Below are 12,039 nucleotides of genomic sequence, written 5' to 3'. Positions count from 1 at the left end.
ATGGGTATTAATTAGGGAATACTTTTGGGAATCCTCATCTAACTACAATTGCAGGTACGCACAGCTCATGTTCAGCTTCGTAAAGAACAGTGCCCCCGCTGCCAGCTTTGTGTATAAGCCGTCTACACGAGGGACTAGGCATTTGTCCAGCTGCGAGAAGTGATTTACCATTTGTTTAAAATCCTCACAAAGGCGAACTGCCCCGTTTAGCTTCAAAATCGGTTCACCTGGTGTAGCCCATTCTGCAAACTGGACTGATAATTCCATTCTTCTGATTTCTGCCTCTGTTTTTGCCCGTAAGGCAAATGGCACTGGGTGAGCTCTGCAGAATCGTGGAATCACTTCCTGGTCAACATGTAGGGTGGCCTTGGCTACTTTGATAGACCCTAGACCTTCCTGAAAAACTTTGGGTTTTTAAAATTTAGACTGCACACAGGCAACCATTTTCCAATTGAAAAATGTTGAGCCAATCAAGGTGAATCTTTCTCAACCAATTTTGTCCCATCAAACTTGGGCTCGAGCCTTTTACTACAATCAGTGGTAACTGAACCAACTGCTTCTCAGACGAGACCAGAACCAAAGTTGTATCCTTAATCTGTAAAGGTTCCCCAGAATAGGTTCTCTGTCTAGCTGAGGCCTTAGTCAAACTTAAGGGTTGAGTCCAGAGCAAACCTTGTTTTAGATTTGTTCTGCAATCACTGATACAGCTAATGTATCAACTTCCATTCGAACCAGATTACTATTTAAGCAAATAACTACTTTGATTGGTTCTGATTTAGATGTTGCAAAGCAATTTAACTGTTCTAAACCAGATGTAGGTGGGCTTTCCAAGATGTGCATTTTGCTGGATAACGGTCTATGAGTTCTCTTACTCATTTCACGCTTAGTACAACGCTTGATGTCTTCAGTCCACATACTGGCAGCAACTGCAATGACTTGCCGGCCCGGATCCTGAAGAAATGTAAACCATTGGGCCAAGGCTTGGCTTTGTTTTGGGTTTTGCTGTTGGCTGATGTAGAGTCCCTCTGTTCAGGATATGTCCTGAGTGAGGCTATGCAATTGTCTTCACTCACGTGGAGTCCCGATAGCTCAGGCAGTCTGGTGAGGGTGTTCATTTCCATCGGAATACCCTGTAACTCATGTTCCACTTGCTGCATTTTCTAATAACAGAGCCAGTTATAGTGCCTGTTTGAAGTCCAATTTGGTTTCAGATAGTAGGTGCTTTTGCATTGTTAAATCATTAATTCCCCCAAACCAAGTGGTCTCTCAGCATCTCATTAAAGGATAAACCAAAGTGACACACTTGATCTCGGCAAAAATCCCCTGGCTCTTGAACTGCCAAGTAAAACCGATAGCAACTCAGAATTAGAGGAAGTGAACTAAATCTGTCAACACTTGAAAGCCTTTAGTATCCGGTGCCTCAGAAATTGTTAGGCTCCTAATAACTGAAAAAGCTGCGGGTCCACAAGCTGTCAGGAGAATTACTCATTGCTTTTCATCTGTCCCAATGTCATAGAGTCATCAGGATGGACAGTATGGAGACAGACTCTTAGGTCCAATTCCTCATTTGCCCAGAATAAATAACACATTCTTTCCACATACTGGGCCCAGTCTTTGAAGGCAGTATGGAACAAGTCAAGCTTTCCAAATTAGAGCATGATGCCAGAAATGCTTTCCTCAACTCAAACATGACTGTTGTGAATGAATTCCTTTGGGATTGTCATTTTTTTTTTCTCTTCACCTCTGAAATAACTCTACAGAGACTGGTATCACATTACCAAGTCTTGTTTTATTTACCTGTGCATAGTACTTGACACTGATCTGGCATCCTTCACAGCAAGCTCTAAGAGTGAACAGAACCTTTGACTCTCCTGTTTATATCTGTCAGCCAGGGCTCTCTGATTGGGGCTGTTAACCCTGTCCAATCAGAGAACTCATATTCTACGAGGTTTACCTGACTGACCTCATTACAATCACCACAGATCGTATGGTCAGCAGGGTGCCAAGCAGCCAATCAGAAACTGATGCCAATCCTAATAGGTGAGTTGGTTCACAGAACCTTTAAAATGAGAATTCACGTGAGTGCCTTGGAGGGGGGGGGGGGGGGGAGGGGGGGGGGGGGGTGCAGAAGTAAGTGCACTCTTATTATAAGATTGGGTAGTTGGTGAGCTCAGTTAGCTGGATGATTGGTTTGTGATGCAGAGTGATACCAACAGCTCAGGTTCAGTTCCCACACTGGCTAAGATCACCATCAAGGCCCAGTCTTCGCAATCTCACCCTTTAGTGTAGTCACCCTTCGGTTAAACCATCATCAGTTGCTTCTGTCTAAGGAAAGAGTAGCCCATGATCCTCTCAGACTTTAGTGACTCCTTACATTTACAAAGTGATGAAACAGAAATGAAGAAGCCAGTGGTATACATTTCTAAGAAATTTAACCAACATTAGAAAATGCACTCTATAGTGAAAAATGAGACTTTGGGATTATTAATCATAATTTTGAAATGTGTGTCCATCACAGTAGCAAAGAAATACTAACAGAAACTGACCATAATCAGTTTCTTTCTAAAAGAGAAATTTCAGATTCAAAATGTAATATTGTTCAAATGGAACTTAATAACTCAACCATTCAATATAAAAAAGATAATGTAATAGCAGGCCTGTACTCAATTTTGAAGAACAAGAAGAGGCCTTGTGAAATATCTAAGATTCTTAGGGAGGGTAAATGCACAGAGATTGTTTTCCCATGTGGGAAAATCTCAGACCAGAGGATACAATCTCAGAATAAGGCCCATTTAAGACGGAGATGAGGAATAATTTCTTCTCTCAGAGGGAAGTGAATCTGTGGAAGTGTTTATTGCAGAGGGCTGAACATTATTGTGCTGAAATAGTTGAAGAATTTTAGAAGTAAATGACAGGAAATTGTTTAAATCCTATCTAAGGAATTAATGAAGATGTATGGATGTAATGTTTCGGTTGCATTGTATTGTTTACCTCATAAAGAAATATGTTTTAAAATGGCTGGAGGTATGTAAGAGACCAAGTAACTCTCATTTTTTTGGCATTATAACTGAAGTAAAAGTTGGACGGCGATAACTGGAATACCGGAAAATTCTCTCAACTTAAAATTCAAATGGTACATCATGTTGAACTCCACAGTGCATTGTTGCTTTTTGAAGCAGTAAGAGAGATGATTCAAGACCAAGCAGCACTGAGAATCATATGCGTTAAGGAAATTCTGCCTGATAAGAGCCTGTTGTTTGATTTGTTGAGCTTCAGAGTGTTAAAACCTGTAAATTCCAAAAGCAGCAGAGAATGGAAGAAGACACCCAGAGCCTGCAGACAGAAATCATCCAACTCTTTCTCTCTCTGAGGAAAAGACAGAAGGAAAACAAGAAAGCTTAAAATTATAGCAGGGAAATACCTATTCAGTTTGGTTTTCTCAAATAGGATGAGAAAGATTCACCTTGATTGGCTCAACATTTGTTGATTAGAAAATGGCTGCCTGAGTGAAATCCTAGTTAAATACCCAGATGTTTTTCAGGAAGGTCTCGGGATTATCAAAGGAACCAAGGCCACCTTGCATTTTGACCAGGAAGGAATTCCACAATCCTCAAAGGACTGCTCAGTGCCATTTGCCATTGACCTGATCAATTATTTAATTGGAATGACCAACACCTTACAGTCAGTGGCATAACCACCACTGAAAAATTAAAAAGACAAGAAGAAAAATCACTTTGCACCTTGGGGACTTCTGATCTCCAGGATTTTGCTTATTCTGTCTATTTTGTTTCTCCACCCATATTATATGTATTAAATTGTCTCATCTTAATTGTGATTGAGTATATATATGTTTGGAACTTTGAAGGGGTATAGTTAAGCTGAATAAAATAGACATCCTTTCTTTTCACTGCTCCTGTTAAAGTTAGTGTTTCTTTATCTGTTAATGATGTGACCTGACCTGTTTTTGTCCTGATTAGCAGTCAGTCATGCAAATCTTGGTGGTCTGATTGGGATTTTATTTATTCACACATTTTGTGCAAATTTGTGGAATTGTGGGGATTGAGTATTGGCACACATTTCTCAGTAAGGTTGTGACGTCAATTGGAGTGACAGCCATAGCTGGTTCATTCCGTGTGGCGATTTGGTCCAGAGCATGGGAGAGCAGTAGTTGGCTATTGAGTTAATCAAATCTTCTCTGCCATTGAATGAGATCATGGCTGATTGAATAACTCTAAACTCCACTTTCCTGCTTTTTTCCTGATAACCCTCAGTTCTCGTACTGATTAAAACTCTGTTATCTCAGCCTTGAATACACTTATCCACTCAACATGTACAATTCTCTGTAAAGAATTCCATAGATTCCCTCCCCTCTGAGATATGAAATGCCTCCTCTGGGCCCTGTCTTAAAAGGGCAGCCCTGTATTTGAGAAGATGCCCTCTGGTCCTAGGCTCTCTCGCAAGGGAAAACACCTCTCCCCATCTACCCTGTCACGATCTGTATGAATTGTGCATGTTTAAATGAGGTCTGTGTTACATTCTGCACAGTCTGTGGGACCCTTTGCCCCTCAGTTGGTGCACTTTGATCCACTTTGTGTTACATTCTGCACAGTCTGTGGGACCCTTTGCTGCACTTCCAGAATCCAAGTTGGAAAAGATTTAGGATATACACTTTGGCAGGAAGAATAGGTGAATATTATTTAAATGGATAAAGGTTGCAGGAAGCTAGAAGACAGAAGGATTTGAAGATAAATCCAAACTCAACTGTAATGAGGGAAGGCACATGGAATGTTGGTCCTTAGTTCAAAGCATATAAAAGCAGAAAGGTTTTGCTGAAACTATTCAAGGCACTACTCAGACCACAGGTGGAATACAGAGGAATCTTGATTATCCAAAGGACACGGGCAGGGAGCATTTCGTTCGGTTAATCAAATTCCAGATAATCAATTGCCAGATAACATAATTTAGGTGAGCTTCGGGACTTTGCGATCTTGCCAGATAATCCGATATTCTGATACTCGAATGCTGGATAATCAAGATTCCTCTGTATTGGGAACAGGTTTGGCCACTTTATCTCAGGAAAGATATACTGTCTTTGAAGAAGGTTCACTAGGCGAATCCCAGATATGCAGGGATAGTTTTATGAGGTTATGTTGAGTAAATTGGGCCTGTACTCAATTTTGAAGAACACGAAGAGGCCTTGTTGAAATATCTAAGATTCTTAGGGAGGGTAAATTTTTGCTATAAATTCTGTGTTAGGATTGAGCCCTCCACTATCACCTGATGAAGGAGCGTCGCTCCGAAAGCTAGTGTGCTTCCAATTAAACCTGTTGGACTATAACCTGGTGTTGTGTGACTTTTAACTAAATGCACAAAGGTTGTTTTCCCATGTGGGAAAATCTCGGACCAGAGGATACAATCTTAGAATAAGGCCCATTTAAGACGGAGATGAGGAGTAATTTCTTCTCTCAGAGGCAAGTGAATCTGTGGAAGTATTTATTGCAGAGGGTTGTCAGGCTGGAGTTAATTATATTCAGGGCTGAGACAGACAGATTTTTAATCAGGAAGGGAATAGAGGGTGATGGGGAAAAGGCAGGAATGTGGAGTTGAGGTGATCGTGTTCCGTCGTGATCTCATTCAATAGGGGAGCACACATGATGGGCTGAATGATGTCCTTCAGCTCCTGTGTCAATGGTCACTTTGTTTGAGGATTTGCCCCAGAGTTGGTGCTGGTTGTGGTGGCATCACCCCAAGGTTGAAACAATTTGTGTCCACTTTTCCCGGTTTGGTTGATGCCTTGTATGAGAATCGGCCTGGTTTGTGTGACACTTTGCTGTATATTTGAGGTAGTTTGCATGTCACTTTAGGGTAGAAACTGCCATCCCTTAAATGGGCTAGCATACATGTGACTCCACACCCACAGCAATGTCATTGACTCTTCACACTCCCGCCAGGCAACGAAGGATGGGCAATAAATGCTGGCCTAGCCAGCGATACTCTCATCCCGTGACTGAATAAAAGAAGAGGTGTGATTGCCTGCTTTTACCATTTGCTATAATGATATTTTGTTTTTATTAAACTAAAAAGAAAAAAAGCCATCAGTATCAATCTGATACTCAAGCGGTTTTTTAAAAGAAGGGAGAAGAAAAGTACTGGCCACCTAAATTCAAAGTGAAAATCTAAACTTTTACTTTGAAGGCTAGAAATATCCCCCAATCCGACTCACCATTTGCTTCTCTCCCTGCACTCATATCACACGGTGGTTTGTGATGTCTTTCGGCAGTTAATCTTGGCCTCTCAACCCACACCTTTTATCTTCTCTCACTCCAGAAAGTTTATTCTTACAGTAAATTCTAGTTAAAGTGCCTCCATCACCCTTTGCACTGAACTTCCACTTTGATCCAAATTTCTAACAGTACAGTCAGAATACTCACTTAGCTTCCATCTCAACCTGCTGAAGTCCCATGGATACTGCCTGTGACCTTTTCAGAACATGCGGTGAATGAATTCCCTTCCTGTTCATGAACCTGTTTAGCTACAATGACCAACACGTCATTGATCTCGCAAAGCAATTCAGGCTCTTGAATGCTAACAGCTAGAATCAGACAGTTAGCTTTGGAATTGGACTGTTTTACTTACTTAAAATCTACTATTCTAATCTGAGTTTAATTCTAAAAATTGTTGACATAGCTACATCTGCAGGATGTGGTATCCTGGGACTTGGCAGCAAGTCAGCTTTGCAAAGAAGTAAAGGCACCAATTAACAACCACGATTTACGACAAAGCAACCAACTTGACTGGCACCACATTGACAAACATTCACTCCCTCCACAACAAACGCGCAGCAGAAACTCACCAAAGATCCTTAGACGGCTCTTTCCAAACCACTTCCATCTGAAAAGACAAGGGCAGCAGATATATGGGAACCCCAGCTGTAAGTTCTATCTAAACCACTCACCACTCTGACTTGGAAATTTAAAGCCATTTTTGTGTCGCTGGGTCAATATCATAAAACTCCCTTCTTAACTGCACTTTGGGTTTACCTACAGCACATGGACTGCAGCGGTTCAGGAAAGCAGCTCACCACCACCTTCACAAGGACAACTAGGGATGGGCAATACATGCTGGCCCAGCCAGTGAAGCTCTCTTCCCACAACTGAATAAGAACTTCCCCTTGTTTCCACCAGCATAATGGGAAGATGGAGGAGTTACTTCACCTGAGAAGCTGCATGATGAAATCTGTTCATGTTGTGAGTGAGTGTCACCTCAGGGCATCCCAGTTTGAGAATCTTGTCACCTTACCCATCTCCTCTCGAGAGCTTGGCACTCCTGTAATGCCAACCTCTTATACAGTGCCCACTTCCTTCACTGCACCACTGGTGGGCATGTCTTCAGCAGCGTGTGGTGCTGAGATCTGGGATTCCCTCCCGGCTAACTCCGCCAAACTCATTCCTTCTGGAAGGAGGAGGAGTTAGGAGCAGGAGTTGGTCACAGTGCCATGGTTAGTGTTACTCCCTGAAGCATCGCCAGGGAAAGTGAACTGTATGTGGCATTCCCAGTGGCAGGGTTTTGCAAATCTCAAGGGCACAGGGGAAGTGGAATGAACTGCATTGATCTGTCAAAGAGCTGGCATTGGCAAAATGGGCCGAATGGCTGGAAGATTCAGTGAGTTGCCATTTCATGGTGGGATCATTCTGTGCAGTTTGAGCTCACTTCTGCATTGTGTGAAATGGTCTCCGAACAAACAGCATCCTGCCTTTCCAATCCTGGGCATTGATGGGAGGGGATTGGAAAAATTATTAAAACAACTCGTGCAAAGCAGAGACGGATCCAGCTCAGGAGAGTCTGAAACAGTTTCCAGCTGTTTGCAGAGCGAACAGCCGCGTTCTTTTTCCCATATGGGAATGACTCACTGGTCTGGCAAGGCTGGAAGTTGAAGGCAGAACTCCGACTGCGGAATGGGTTTGCTGGAAGTCAGTGAGAGATCGCTCGGCATCAGGGAAAGTACTTGAGCCACAGCTGAGTCCGGGGGAGGGGGAGAGGACAGGGACTGAATGAGAATCCCAGCTGTTAGTGCTATGTTGTGCAAGAGAGGGAATGGAAACTGTTTAATTAAAGAGGCCGAGAGTGGGGGAAGGCTGAGTTCACTGAGCTCTCAATCTCTCTCTCACTCTTTGTGTAGAATGTCTTCGTTGAGGCTTTTAACCCCTTCCCCACTGATGTTTCCCAGATTCATCTCCCAGGCAGGCACATTGTAGGCATATTTCTATCTCAGTTCATCTCTCTAGCAACAGATGCAGAATTGGATGTTAGCACTGGGAAACCATGTTGCACGAGTGCATGAAAGCTCTGAAACCACGCAACAGGATGTTGCTGGGAATGGAGGTTTGATTTATAGGGAAAGGCTGGATAAATTAGATTAGATTAGATTCTCTACAGTGTGGAAACAGGTCCTTTGGGCCAACTAGTCCACACTGACCCTCTGAAGAGTAACCCACCCAGACCCATTTCCCTCTGACTAATGCACCTAACACTACGGGCAGTTTAGCATGGCCAATTCACCTGATTTGCACATCTTTGGACTGTGGGAGGAAATCGGAGCACCCGGAGGAAACCCACACAGACACGGGGAGAATGTGCAAACTCCATAAAAAAAGTCGCCCTCGGCTGGAATCAAACCTGGGACCCTAGGCTGGGACATTTTTCACTGGAGCGTAGGAGGCCGAGGGGTGACTTTATAGAGGTTTGTAAAACCATGAGGAGTTTAAATAAGGTGAACAGCAGATGTCTTTTCCCTACGGTGGGGGATTTCAAGTCTTATTTTTAAGGTGAAAGGAGGAGGATTTTAAAGAAGACATAAGAGGCAATTTTTTTTAAACGCAGATTAGATTGTGCGCAGAATGAACTTCCAGAGGAAGTGGTGGATGCAGGTGCAGTTACAATGTTTCAAAGTTACATTCAGATAAGTACCATGAATAGGAAAGGTTTGGGAAAATGTGTGCCAAGCGTAGGCAAGTGGCACTAATTTAGTTTGGGATTATGTTCAGCATGAACTGGTTGGATTGAAGGGGCTGTTTCCGTGCTCTATAACGATCAGACTGGTGTATGCAAACTCGGAAACCCATACAATGGCTGTATACAAGCTCTGATGCCACTTAAAGATCACGCTGTTGCAATCCACCGAGCAGGGCAATTTCACGGTCTGCTCACAGATTATAAAGGCAGGGAGGTTTTACTAAATCTTTCTAAAACATGGCACCGCTCTCAGCTGGAGAGTTTTGGGTCAATAAGTATTTTCAGAAGAACATCAAGCTCCTTTAGGGCAATGAGGGCTTTTACTAAAATGGTGCTCAGTTAGAGAGAGAGAGACAGAAGAAGCTTTCTCTTTAAAGCAAGAAAGGTTTAGGGAAGTCTCAGCTGAGACTTTCAAACTCATCAGACATTTTGACAGACTAAGTGAGGAGAAACTGTTTCCAATGGAAGTGTCCAGGTTAAAATTCAGGCCTCACCGAGCAGCTTAGCCAATCATGCAGCAATCCATCCAACCTCTCAGCCGTTGGCAGAAATGTGGTTTTTTTTGCTGGTCAGAGAGGAAATGTCAATACTGGCCAATAAAATGAATTTGATTAGAATTTGGTGCAATGAGAGCGTCAGCAATGTGTCAGCTTGGCTCAGTGAGCAATATTCTCTTGTCTAAGTTCAAAGGTTGTGATGTTCATGTCATACCCAGAGCCACAATGTTGCAGCTGCCGCCTGCAGCACTGAGGGAGAAATGGTGTGTCCTCATTCAGCGAGAGCATCAATGCAGCCAGCTCTCTCAGGGGCATGTACAAGATTCCATGGTGTTCTTACAAAAAAGGCAGGGCAATCCACCATGGTGTCATGGGGGCCTATGTATATTTATCCCTGAATCAACATCACTGTATTAACCTGTTTATTATCACATCGCTGTCTGTGGGATCTTGCTGTTCACAGATTTGCGACTGTTTTCCCTACATTACCACAGTGACTACACTTGAAGAATGACTTCATTGGCTGTAAGGCACTTTGAGCATTCTGAGACCCTAGAAAGGCAAATCTTTTTTCTCTTCTCCCTTTCGTCTTCTGTCACAGATTTGATTTTAGCTATCCATCCTCTGGCTGGATTTCATAATCCCTTTCTCTTTGAAAACTTCACACATTGTGCCCCCTGAACTCTCGGGCTCCCCTCCACTCCCGCCAACACACATTAGTTGCCCTTCTGGAGAAACGCACTGGGCTAGCTCACCCACATCCAGTTACATCTCGGCAAAGGCAGGGATGATGCCTTTCAATGGGTAATAGTTCCCGACTCAAAGTCCTCAATTAGCCCACCAGAGAGCAGGTTGCCTGATGTGACTGATACCACTGAGACCAGCAGGGGGAGCAGTGATGGGAGGATAGGCTGTGGGTTGACTGCTTGCTAGATTTAAAGTCCATTCCCCTGCCATGAAGTGCAAGCCTGTGTAGGCCATTTGGTCCATCTCCACCATTCAATAGGGATGTGAATTATCTGTTGTTTGAATTCAAATTTCCATCTAACTCTGTAAACTTTTGACACTCCTCCTAGCAAGAATCTATTGATATCTGCTTTAAGAATATTTAGTAATCCGCTTCCATTGTTTTCTGAAGTAAGTTCCAAAGCTGCACAATCCTCTGAGAGGCAGAAATTCTCCTCATTTCTGTTCTGGAAGGATGACCCCAATGTTTAAAGCATTGCACTCTGCTTCTGAATTGACCTACAACAGGACACATCCTTTTCACATCCACCTAGCCGAGACCATTCAGGATCTTATATACTTCAAACAAACCACCCCTCACCACCTCCTGCTTCTTGCTTTGCCAGGTTAATATATTGTCTCCCTCTCCCTCTATCTAGCTCATAGTCACAGTCTCACTCCCTTGCTTGCTCTGACCAATCAAATGTGGCTGGAGTGACCCAATGACTATGCGGTTATAACTGAAGGGACAGAGTACAGGAGGAGTGGTGCAAGTATTTCTGATTGAATCTGGTTAAGTTATTGCTGTGATTCATTGGTTTGTTGAGTGCTTTTTCTGTCTCCTTCCTGAACCTTATGTTGTCTGTGTTTTATTGGCAGGGCCAGCGGAGGTTCCCATGATGTCCCCTAATGGATCCATTCCCCCAATTCATGTTCCACCAGGATACATCTCACAGGTAAGAGATCATCCCTACACACTCTCCTCCCCCGCCCACTCCATATACAAGTGAGACATCCATCTCTGAAGTGAGGGATGATAAGCAGACCTAGACAAAGGTTTGGATGGAGAGGCAGCCATCTTGGTCCTGTTGAAGAGAGACATGTCACCTTTGGCTCCTAAGAGTCTTTGTAATTATGATCACCTAGTCAATGGAACTTGCACCGACTGTTATTGTACAAGAACTGACCTTTTGTAGTGCAAAACAAGTGCATTATTTCATTGACACTGAACAGTGGTCCACCCTCTCCCATTGCTAATTATATAGACCCTTAGATTTAGCGGGGGAAGGACGATTGGTGTCAGCACTTTACTCCAACTGCAAGCCACCAGTAGACGATACCCCTACGAATGCATAATCCAGGGCCAGGATCAGGAACTATACCCCATGTTTGTGTAATCTGATGCTGCTGTAAGAACAGGGTGACAGTGTTCAGGGAACTGGTGGCCTTTTGAGCATGGAGAGGAGAGCCGTGGTGAAGTCAGTACTTTTTATATTGTGGACTTTTCTCAATCCTATCTTGAGAATCATCATTCAGGAAACTAAAAATTTTGAGTATCTCTGACAATGAGAAGTTTTCCTCATTCTCGTCAATCTACCCACCCCCACCCCGACCCCGACCCCGACCCCGACCCCGACCCCGACCCCGACCCCGATACACCACATGATAGCATTGGTCAGAGTGAACAACATATAGTCCTTGTAGCAACAAAGTCCAATGGAAAGATGGAGGCACAGTAGTAATGTCACTGCCCTATTGATCCAGAGGCCCAACTTAATGGTCTGGGAACATGGGTTCAAATCTA

General features: G+C 43.4%; 1 protein-coding gene across 4 annotated transcripts in view; it reads left to right on the top strand.

Moving 5' to 3' along the window:
* fndc3ba (fibronectin type III domain containing 3Ba) overlaps positions 1-12,039 on the top strand; it is a 352,878-nt gene that overhangs the window by 193,969 nt on the left and 146,870 nt on the right. For 3 of the 4 annotated variants that reach the window (XM_087993367.1, XM_043702595.2, XM_087993369.1), the window contains one exon: positions 11,115-11,191. In XM_087993367.1, the coding sequence (XP_087849493.1) occupies positions 11,115-11,191 (77 nt within the window). Of the gene's footprint in view, positions 1-7,105; positions 7,252-11,114; positions 11,192-12,039 lie in introns of those variants that run through there. The other variant, XM_087993368.1, reaches the window with a different exon arrangement.

Source organism: Chiloscyllium plagiosum, unplaced genomic scaffold (assembly GCF_037043375.1).
Source record: "Chiloscyllium plagiosum isolate Xiang-an unplaced genomic scaffold, Cpla_swu_hap1 HiC_scaffold_13, whole genome shotgun sequence".
In the NCBI taxonomy this organism is placed as follows: Eukaryota; Metazoa; Chordata; class Chondrichthyes; order Orectolobiformes; family Hemiscylliidae; genus Chiloscyllium; species Chiloscyllium plagiosum.
This window is presented reverse-complemented; position numbering and strand designations above follow the sequence as displayed.